General features: G+C 37.1%; 1 protein-coding gene across 1 annotated transcript in view; it reads left to right on the forward strand.

Annotated features, from left to right (window-relative positions):
* IGF1 (insulin like growth factor 1) overlaps window positions 1–10877 on the forward strand; it is a gene marked incomplete at both ends in the record, with an annotated part of 51189 nt that extends 40312 nt beyond the window's left edge. The window contains 2 exons of the mRNA XM_083365708.1: window positions 6444–6625; window positions 10818–10877. Coding sequence (XP_083221834.1) covers window positions 6444–6625; window positions 10818–10877 — 242 coding nt within the window. The remainder of the gene's footprint in view (window positions 1–6443; window positions 6626–10817) is intronic.
* Between the last annotated feature and the right edge of the window lie 1313 nt (window positions 10878–12190).

A 12190-nucleotide genomic window follows, 5' to 3' on the forward strand; every position in this document is an offset into this window, starting at 1 on the left:
AGTCATGCCAAAATTAGCACTCTCATAGGTGATGTAGATGGAAGCCAAAAATAGATTTCGGGTGGGTGGGATTAATATCTGAAATCTATAAAAGCTAGTCTTCAGAGCAGTGCTTCTCAACCTTGGCAAATTTAAGATGTGTGGACAGGAGAATGAACCTGCTGTTTAAATGTCTTTTATGGAAACAACTTTAGTTCTCGTATATCTGACAGAAAAATGAGCTGATGACAATGGTAAAGAGAACATTTCAAGCAAGGGAAAGTACTTCTGAATTACATCATTGCTCCTGCCCTATTAAAAGTGAAGCCCCTTTGCTACAGAAGTCAGCTACTGAATGCGTCAAATACTAACCCTGGTTTTTCCCCCCAAAAAGCCACTAAAATTGTATGATTCAGTCTTGTGAGTCTGTCCAAATGTAGCCCAGAGATTTGATTACTAATAGATTAAACTAGGAGCTAACTTAACTTACACAATAGGACACCTCATGGGAGCTGACCAAAGGAATGGGGAAATTCCTCTATGCCCCCCCAGCCCCCAGCCCCAGCCTGGAAGTAATTTCTCTGAAGATAAATGCAGAGGAATTCATGTGCATTATACTGTAGTCAGCGAAAGTCAGCTTAGACATATTAATGCTATGGTTGACGGTGAAGGCCAACAAGGGCCTTTTGAACTTGCATTATTTTGGCATCCTAAGAAAATGGCAGTTGCTTCCTAGAAGCTTTCAGAAGGGTGTGTAACAAAGTGACATGTTGTCAGAATGATGAAAACCTCTCCACCCTTTACATACTTACCTGCAAGCTTTTTATCATTTGGCCTCCATCCATGAGTATCCACAATACCTTGAACAAGGCAGACCAAAGCATCAGCTCTTCTGATCACCCAAGAAGACCTTTCGGCAGGGGATAGAGTGGGCAGATGCATGTTCCATGAAAAATTTAGCACCTCTGATGTTACCTAGTTTGGGTAATGAAACGTCTGCAAGAAAACAAGCAAGCTCACAGAGAACCAATGACGCCTCAAAATTTTCATAGATGCTGACATCCATTGGTCCTTCAGATTATTTCAGATTTGCCAGTTCCAAGATGAGCTTGAAGAACTTGAAGAATACCTATTATTTTCATCCTTTACGCAAAAGAGATTTTACCTCCCATTTTAATTAAGAATTATTCTAAAGGATCAGTTTCTCATGGGAATAGGAATCAAAATTTAGATTCCTACCAAACACCAATAATTATTTTAAGATATCTAAGTGGAATTAACATAGATGACTCTCTTAAAATATATTCCAATCTTGAGGTAATATTTATTTTTACAAGATGTTTCCCTCCCTAAAGGTATTAAAATTGCCATCATTAATCCATGTTATACAAACAGAAGGGTTCAAATTTATCACGAAAGTTATTTTTCCAGAAATAAATAGGTAAAGAAATCTGAACAAAAAACAAGTTTGCTTTTACATATTTCCATGGACACCATGTTGTTGTTCACAAAATATTAGTTATATTCCAATTTTATAACCAGAAAATAATAATAATAATAATAATAATAATAATAATAATAATAATAATAATAATAATAATAATAATAATAATAATAATAATAATAATAATTTTATTTATATACCGCCCTTCTCCCGGAGGACTCAGGGCGGTGAACAGGGCAACCATATAAAAATACAAAAAATACAAAAGTTAAAAAGAAATTAAACATATGCCCAAGCTAAAAAACAGTAAATACATATAATAAAATGACAATAAAAACCCAACCCATCCCCCATCAGGCCAAGCCGGCTTGTTCAAATAAATGCGTCTTCAGATTGCGCCGGAAAGAGTGAAGGTCGGGCGCCATCCGGAGCTCCACCGGCAACCAATTCCATAAATCTGGGGCGCCCACAGAGAAGGACCTCCCCCTGGGGCCCACCAAATGACATTCTCTGATCGGTGGCACCTTGAGGAGGCCCTCTCTGTGGGAATGCACAGGGCGGAGGGAAGTTGATGCCGGCAGCAGGTGCTCCCTAAGGTACTCCGGACCCATGCCATGTAGGGCCTTGAACACCATTACCAGTACCTTGAATCTCACCCGGAAGACATATCTACCCCATTGTATAATCTTTCCCAAATCCAGGTAAAAAATTTTAATTATACACATATAATATCTTATATTAAGCTCCCATTGCTTAAATACTTTGAACAATAAAACTGGTCAACCATTCAAAACTACATCTTGCTAGTAATTTTTCCATGTGACTGATCTTGGTATAAAAACATTGATCTCTCCAGATGTCAGAGGAATCATATAAACATTAAACCAACATGCTTCTACCTCAGGTTTAATTTTCAGTTGCATAGATTGGTTCTAGGCACTGAGACAGTGATGTCCTAAGCCAGTTGGCCCTTCCCAGCAAAGCTGGTTTCAAGATAAATGATTTGAATAACAAACATTAACTCAGACAAAGGCCATTGATCTTGATCCTGGACACACTGCAAAAATTCTGCAAAGTAGAATTGTTTTAATAGGAATTAGATTTGCATGGTTTGATTCAGTGGGTTAATATTGTTAACCCAATTAAAGTTCAGTGCAATTTATGACATTAGAATATACATAATGAACACTGAATGCTTAGGGATTTGTTGAACGGGAAAGATTTGAACTGAATAGGAAGGGACATAGAATAGAGTATCCTGGAATAAGGCATAATTAATTGGAACAATAAACAGCAAGATATGCCACAGCAAGATTCTGCTGCAGTTTAGTGGTATGAAATAATTTTGCATGCTAGTTTTTTTGTTCATGTGGAAAAACCTGCCGAGTGGACATATATTTTTCTCTGGGGGCATATAGCAGCTTCCAGAAGAGGGAAAGGAAGAAGACAAGGGAAATTTGGAAGTAAAAATGTGGCTCCTAGCAGACCATCCAATTTGATTTAGTCCTACACCAATATTGCTTTAAAAACAAATCTAGTGAAAGATTTCCAAATGTCTTGTGTTGTTTGGCACTTAACTAAGGTGACTAGTTTGATACCATTTTTGTTCTTATAATCATGGCACATATCCTAACAGCAGTGCATGGCCTTACTCTATGGTTATGTTATATACTACTAGAGGAATTCACTGACTTGTAAAATTCAAAATAAATATCTTTTTTTATATTTCCTGGGGAAAACCTTTTTCAAATCTATTGGACTTTATCAAGCAAATAGTTTGAAGGGCCCTGCTGACTAAATGGTCATGTTTATTTTATTAATAGAAAGGCTACGATCTATTAAACAGATATTCTTGGAATATTTATTTATTTATATTTCATATCTCTTAACCATCCATCTCCCTCTTTACATATTATTTGTTCACATTTCCAGGATTCAGTGGAGTTTACAGAATTCCTAAGTATGCATGTACGTGTGTCTATAAATGTGTGTATATGTATTATGCGGAGGGGTCTGAGTAGGTACCTAGCTTGATTTTTGGGGGTGGACCTAATATAAGTCCTATCCCAAACCTAGTTTGGAGGCAAGTCACATACTGAAAAATCAAGCTAGAGTGGGGGTAGGGGTGTGGAGCTGGCCCACGTGCCCTGCAACCACTTACCTGGCAGCCAGGCTTCTCCTCACTGGCCCACTTCTTCTGAGGCGTCTTCTGCAGCCACGTCTGCATTTCTCAGTCACAGGCCTTTCCAGAAGGTCTGTGTAGCCAAAAGCTGAGCTATTGATTCAAGACATAGCTTGGTATTCGGCTGCATAGGCCTTCTGGAAAGGCCTGACTGCAAAATGCAGGCTGGAATGCAGCTGCAGAATGAAGCTGCTCCTTCAGCCCCAGAAGAAGTGGATCTGCTGTTGGTGCCAGAGTTAAGTAACACATCCCCCCCAAAATAAGACCTGGTGCCTCTTTTGGAGGAAAAAAAAAGACCTGGTCTTATTTCCAGGGAAACACATTATACAGATATGCATATACAGGTAGTCTTTGACTTAGTAACCATTCAAAGTTCTGACCGCCAGCACCCCTTCCAGTGGTCATATGATTGCATTTTGAGCAGTCACATTTACGATTGTTTGTAGGATCCCATAGTCATGTGACTGCAATTTATGACATTTTTGCCAAAAACCAATATTTACTACTGGTTTCCAGCAAAAAATGCCCACTGCAAATGGGTTTGCTTATCAACTGCTGTTCACTTGACCAACGCATTCATTTAAAAACCACAAAAAAATGTCATAAAATTGGGTTGGTCACACAGGTGCCTTGACTTGTAAATGTCATGATTACAATGATACATATACATACACATATACATACATATATACATACACACAAATGCATATATATATACATACACATATGATTACAGCCCAGTTTTTTTGCATCAGGGTCCAGCCTTTTCATTAGGAACAGTAAAGCTGTTAAATTTGCTTTTCTAGCTCATTTGAAGTCTTATGAAAGCATAACGTTTACTTGATCATATTTTCACTGCCAAGGGAAGGGATATGAGGGATTTTCATTCTGAGGCCAAAACCACTTCACTTATCTTGGGTATTCTGTCAGCGTACTTGCTGAGAAGTGCTGTTCGTTGTTTAAGCAGAAACATGTCTTATATCCACCCGGCTTTTAGCGAGATGGTTTTATGGCAGTTTAATCCACTATGTGGATATATGAGACAAAATGATAAAAATATGTTTTTACACTGTTAGGAAAAAGTGTCATAATCAAAACCAAAGTGAGAATTGTTCAGCTTTGTATTTTCTAAGCTAGATTAACAGGGATAATAATAATAATAATAATAATAATAATAATAATAATAATAATAATAATAATAATAATAATAATAATAAGAAGAAGAAGAAGAAGAAGAAGAAGAAGAAGAAGAAGAAGAAGAAGAAGAAGAAGAAGAAGAAGAAGAAGAAGTAGTTGGAAGGGACCTTGGAGGTCATCTAGTCCAACCCCCTGCTCAGGCAGGAAACCCTATACCATTTCAGGCAAATGGCTGTCCAGTCTCTTCTTAAAAACTTCCAGTGTTGGAGCATTCATCACTTCTGGAGGCAGATTGTTCCACTGGTTAATTGTTCTAACTGTCAGGAAGTTTCTTCTTAGTTCTAGGTTGCTTCTCTCCTTGACTAGTTTCCATCCATTGCTTCTTGTCCTGCTTTCAGGTGCTTTGGAGAATAGCTTGACTCCCTCTTCTCTGTGGCAGCCCCTGAGATATTGGAACACTGCTATCAAGTCACCCCTCACTCTTCTCTTCGTTAAACTACACATACCCAATTCCAGCAACCGTTTCCTATATGTTTTAGCCTCCAGTCCCCCAATCATCTTTGTTGCTCTTCTCTGTACCCTTTCTAGAGTCTCGACATCTTTTTTACATTGTGGTGACCAAAACTGGGTGCAGTATTCCAGGTGTGGCCTTACCAAAGCATTGTAAAGTGGTATTAGTAAATACTATTAAAAGTGGGAGCACTATCAGGCACAACTGCTGTCTTACAGATTTTGGATCCAGTAGGAGCCCAACTTACTCCCAAAATTTAGGGTTAGAATTTTGAAGGACCACATATTTCCTCATATAAGCTACTTCAGCCTCAATACTTCAAGGCCCCTGCTTTTTCTTCTTATACTTTTTCTTAATCTTTAAACAGATTAGGATTGGACTACTCTTTAAACAAAAAATCATTCTGTTTAATATAAAGTCAACATCCATTGGTTATCTTCAAATTAGATTAAATTGGTGAAATGCATCTACCTAGACATGCTCTTGGAAGTTGTAGTGAATTCAGAATGCAGCAATATGTGATACCTACTCACTACCCTCTGTAGTTTTCTGAGTTAAATTCAAGGTGCTGGTGTAAAAATATAAATCCATATAAAACTTTCGGGACCCAGCTACTTAAAGGAATAACTTCTCCCTATGTGTCTGATTGTCCTCTTGTCATGGGTGGTAGTCAAGAGGTAGGATTGTCTAGAATCAGCCAAGAGAAAAGTAGTACCATTCTTTGTAAAATTCTCTCCCTGTTATAATTAGGATGGGTCCGTCTCCAGCTTGCTTGAAGACAACATTAAATACTTATTCTTCTACTCAGAAACTGTTATTTTAGACTGTAGTTTGGATACTTTATTATTGAATCAATAAATATTTGGGTTTTACTTCTTGTGTTTTTACTGTAATTTATGGATGTTGTAATGGGTTATGATACTTTGGGATAGCTGTGAGTTTAGTGATGTTGCTCTGGGTTGGGCCGGCCAGAGTAAATGGAAAAGAAATATGTTAATAAATTAGGAGACCAGGCTACTCCTCTAGTTCTGTAAGTTATTGCTAGCACATTGATGCAATAAAGGATACAATAGTATTTGCTCTCTGTTTCTTATTCTGTGGTATAATGCACCTAATCATATTGTAATATTAGCAGAATGTTAAAGATTTTGTTATGTTCTTTTACAATGACCACTTTTTGTTCCCTTTAGGTAAACCAGCAGGTTATGGAAGCAATAGACGTTCCTCTTCTACTAGGGGAATAGTGGATGAATGCTGTTTTCAGAGCTGTGACCTGATACGGCTGGAGATGTACTGTGCTCCTGTCAAGCCACCTAAATCTGCACGATCTCTACGTGCTCAGCGACACACTGATATGCCTAAAGCACAAAAGGTAGCTAAAGTGTGATCAAATTTAATCTGATTATTTGTTACATATGAGGATTTTCAGCATTGCTCCAAGCATGGGATGGACATATGGTTGCCCAGTACCAGAAGTCCAAATTTGATATCTATGGGCAGCTTTCACTTCCAAAATACATTTCTATCTAGCTTTCTTTCTTCTATCTCAAAAGACTTGACACTCTTGCCCAGATGCAAGTCATTGGATACTTCAGAAATTATTGCCCTCCGCGTATGATTTACTCTCTAAGGATCGTGTGTTGATATCATCTTTTCTGTAAAAATAATGCTGCTTTAGCTACTTAATGGCTGGTACTCATCCTTGAATTTTGCAAAGGATAGTTTACTAAAAGTCTCTAGTCCCAACTAACTTTCATAAACTCTGTTGTCCATTTTTGTATTGCCATCACCAGTGCTTTTTTTGTAAAAGAAAAAGGTGCCGGAACTCATACATGTCATACAACCCACCTTGCCTACTCTACAAGGTTCCATCCAAAAAAAGGTGCCGGAACTCCGTTCTGAGCATTCTATGAGAAAAAAAGCCCTGGCCATCACCCTTCTGTCCATGTTTATGAAATGCCTGTGGTTGACCATTGTGTGACACTGAATGCTGGACTAGAAGGGACATAGGCTGATCCAACAGAACTCTCTGTTCTTATGTTCTTTTCTTAGGCTTCGGTCCAATGTAGTCATCTCAAAGTAAGTCTCGCTGAAATCAGCAGGATTTACTTCTACTGCTGCCTACACATGGGATCAAGCAATGATCTTACAACTGATTTTTATCTGAACATTTTAGAGTTAGTTTTACTTTTTAAATTTTCCCCAGGCTTTAGAGTGGTCTAGAATTTAAATTAGTAAAATAAATAAATTGGCTTCTTTTAACAATCTTTTGAAGTCATGAGGATTCAGCTTTGGGGGCAGCTTGTTGGTTGGAATGCAATAAGGCTCAGCTTGTTGGTTGGAATGCAAGGAGATCTCATTATAAAAATCAACTGATGGAATAAGACCAAGGTCAGAAATGATTGTATTCTGTTAATACCGCTAGCAGACAGAGAAGTCTCTCTCGTTAGAGTAATGCAGGGGTCTTCAAACTTGGCCCTTTTATGAATTGTGGACTTCAACTTCCAGAATTCCTCAGCCAGCACACTGGCTGAGGAATTCTGGGAGTTGAAGTCCACAAGTCATAAAAGGGCCAAGTTTGAAGACCCCTGGAGTAATGCCAGAAAACAGACCAGATGCTTCTACTGATTTTAAAATGTCTCAAGTATTCATGTTAGTCAGAAACAGGGCTAATTAGACCAAACTCACTTTTTATTTTGCTTCTTTCTTCATTCTAATTGTACTGTGCTTTCTATTCTAATGAGCAGTCAAACTGACTCACAAATTTAATAAAATAACATTTTCCAAAAAGAGGGAGTTAAAATATTAGTTGAAATTGTTACTAAATTATTTAAAAAATTAAAAATGCGACAAAACATCTGCCACCTCACAGGTTTTTTAATGGCTGAAAGACCAAACATCTAAAGGACTTCATTCCATTAAGTGGGAGTAATTTATTTATTAAACTATTTATTTATATGCCACCCATCTCATTAAAGGCAACTACTATAGGTGAACATTTTCTCCTAAGTGCTAAAAAGAAAGAATTTAATTTGTACAATCAGATTTTAAGTAGTGCTTTAAAAGTTAATATCCAAGCTTAACTTGTGGCTGGTAAGCACATGGTAAACAGTGAAAATATTTCAGTTCAGAGTTAATATGATGTCGATATTTTCTTCAGCTTCTGCAAACTAGGTGCTGCATTTTGCACCAATTTAAACTTCTGTGGGTTTTCAAGGACAGCCCCAGGTAAATCATGCTGCAGTGTCAAAACTGAAGATAACCAAGGCAAAGACGAAATAAAGCACTGGATAAAGTAAAGCACATTTGCTAAATTTATATTAAAAAAATTCCTTCAGGAATGTAATGATATACGTGGCATTCTCTCTTTGTTTTTCCCCACAACAAGATTTGGGGTGACAAATCATTGCTCAATGAATTTCTATAGTTGAGGTAGATTTCAAGCAGGATCTCTTTAATTCTGGTCCAGCACCTTAACTATTATATTACACTGACTTTTATGTTATCAGTGGCTAACATATTATGCTTTGTCAGATTACGTTTAGATTCTCCAAGGAATAACATTCAAAATTCAATACAGTGTTATTACTGGACACACATTGTCATATCATTTCACAAATTAAACTTGTTATAACTTTGTTAAAGTTTGTTGTACAAGGTTTTCCATTGCAGACAAAAATAGCTGCAGCTTAAACAACCAGGAGATTGGCATAGTCTCATACGAACCATTTTCTACACATTTTCAACTAATCCTCAGCTACATGCCCAGAAAAGAGATTTTTTGTTATTATAACAGGAGATTCATGTGTAATAGTCTTAATTTTGGAGCATAGCAGCTTGAAATCTTCATATACTGTAAGTGGGTTTTAAATGTTAACTCTAACAACTTTAACAACTTCAACTCTATCAGTCTACCTACCTCCTGGCTTCCTATACAGTAGGAGATGACAAGGTTTAGCCCAAGGGAGGAGTCTCTGCCCATGAGATCTAAGCCCAGTTCACCTTGAATTCCTTTCTATTAGTTCAGATTAACGTTAAGGTCCAGGGAAATCAGGAGATTCAGGCAGTTCAAACATGTATAAAGATTTATTGTAAGGTGAAGCTCTCTACAATAATCCGAACTACTTACAGTCAAGGGAAATTAGCAGGAGTTAAGAATTAAAAGGAATTCAAGGTGGACTTAGATCTCTTGTGATGCATTTGGCCCCTCCCCCAGTCTCAGCCTGATCATCTCCTACATGTACTACATTCATGTTGGTGCTTCCAGGTTAAAAGGATTAGCCAGGGACATCGCTCTTGCCTAGGGGACACCTGAGGGGGGGGTCCTTTCAGGTCCTTGTAATTTTCTAACTGAATTGGTACCTATTTATCTACTTGCATTTGCATGCTTTTGAACTGCTAGGTAGGCAAGAGCTGGGATAAATTGAGGGGGTTTATTCTATCATGTGGCTCCTGCTCTTGGGTTTGAACTGCGAAGCTATTGACCTCTCAATGGTCTTCTGACTCAGCATCCTAACCACATGAGCCATTGCAGCCCCCACTTTCTGGCCTAATTCCTTAAGACAGGAATAGGAAACTCTCTTTCACATTGTTGATAATATCTGGTCCCTATTTCTGTTCTATGGTCTTCAATATAGTCTTAGATTGCAATCTATGAGTCAGAATAGGACTGAAACTGGCGGTGAAACTGTCCCTTGCAAATTCTGAATTAAATGCTGATGTATTTCCAAATATAGTAAATTACCTTGGAAAAAAAGGAAGTTAACACAGGTTAACCATACAGGCAAATAATGGGAAAAGACAAACTCTGCCAAGGAAACTGCTTCCAGTTAGTATTTATGAATTTATTTATAATCAAATTTAAACAGCCGCTCATCTCACAAAAGCAACTGTGGGTGGTGAACAACAATAAAATAAACAACAGGGGAAAAAACCCAAATGTAAAAACCGACATTAAAAGAAAAATGTTATAAAAACAAAATGTTGTTGGGCACGCTTCCCAAACTAGAAGCAATGCAGATGTAATACACTCTATCTCCCATAGATCCAAGCCACCATAATTGAAAAATAAAATTTATACAGTAGATAAACTTACAGTTTCAGGATTAGGACTTTTTGTTTAGCATGAAATATTATACTCAACCAATGCAAAATTTGTCATAGCATCAGTGATAGTAATGAATTTTAACACAATTGAGTATATTTTTGAAACTACAGACAGAAAGCTGTATATTACAAAATGTTACACACAAAAAGGTGTACAGAAGGGGGCAATTTTATTAAATAAACATTGTATTTAGAAAAGCCACATGTATGCTAGAGAAAATATCTATGAAAGCTGAAGAATTGTTTGTTCTGAATCTGTGTTTTATTAGCTTGCAGAAAAATGATGGAAGAGAATTTTAAGTATTTAAATATGGACAAGATTTGAATTGTTCCATTTGATATAAACTAGCTCCCCATCTTCCCATTCAGAAAAGTAGGAACAGTACTGCTGCAATATTCAATGACACGAGGACTGTCAACAGCATTCACTTATACAATAATATGTCTTTTATTTTCAGGAAGTGCACTTGAAGAATACAAGTAGAGGGAACACAGGAAACAAGAACTACAGAATGTAAGAAAATTCCATCCGTAAGAGTGAAGAATGAATGTGCCACCTGCAGGATACTTTGCTGTAAATAGTCAGACATTGGACAAAGCTAGAGTTCAATAAGTTTGATGAATTCTCCACTAATGGGCATTCTCCCTAGGAACGATCCAAGTAAACATATCAACAAAAAGCCAACTCAGTGCTCAAAAGGTTTCTGAGGCTGGTAGATTGCTACTGTAATTGTTCACTTCCTGCTATAAAATGTCACATATACACAGTCCCACACCTCGTAAAAAATCTTCTGCCCTCAAAGGGAGCCTTTAGTGGATTCAATTGCACTAAATTAATTTATGAACCCTGCTGTTGGAGTCACTCACCAGCCTTATCTAAGTGGAGTTTATTTTTTTTTACTTTTAAAAAAATATTTGTACTTCTAGATAAGCAACAGATTGTTTGCCTTGCAGTGTCTGATAACACTGTTTGATTTCCCTTCTATATTTGCACAGTTTGAAATTCCCAGTAGCAACAGCAGTAAAATTAACACGTTAATTTCACTACCGTAGTGGCTTTTTAACGGCACACAAGTCTCATGTGTTAATCTCACTCGGAGATCCTTATATGTTCCAAGATCCATATAGAGTTCTTGCATATGTGCAAAACATTATTTTCTTCCATTGAGGATGTTACTACTCATATTGGATCCTTATGCAAACCTAGAAAGAGCTTGCATATACTGGAACTCCCTGTGCAAACTCCCATACCTAAAACAAGCTTCTGGGTCTAGATTTCAAGATGGTCATTCCCCTGCCTGTAACAGATGAAAATAGAAATATATGCAATTTGAAGAATATAATATTTTTTGTCGAGGTAAGCTGAGAGCACATATGAGCTCTCTTAAATTCTCAGTGACTTTCAGAAAACTTATTCACAGCAATATAAATAACATGTCTTTTTCTTCCTTATAAGGCAATACATAGAAATTTAGCATATTAATCATAAACATATAACCAACAGTATGTAAAATCTCTTTAATAGTACAGTGGTGCTATTCTGTAGCTTGTTTAATGAAAGGTCTGACCAAAACTGTAAGAGGTACAAGCAAAGTAGCATATTTGAAATGAGGTGGAGACCATGGCAAAGGTTAGATAGAAGAGTTTGTTAAAAGATGCATGATTGATTTAAGGTTTCTAATTAATTAAAACATTAATATCGAAGAGTAATACAAGTAGTCCTCGACTTACAACAGTTCATTTAGTGACTGTTTGAAGTTATAATGGCACTGAAAAAAGTGCCTTATGACTGTTTTTCACACTCCAGTGTCCTGGAGTCATGTGATCACCT

Source organism: Vipera ursinii (genome assembly GCF_947247035.1).
Source record: "Vipera ursinii genome assembly, chromosome: 6".
In the NCBI taxonomy this organism is placed as follows: domain Eukaryota; kingdom Metazoa; phylum Chordata; class Lepidosauria; order Squamata; family Viperidae; genus Vipera; species Vipera ursinii.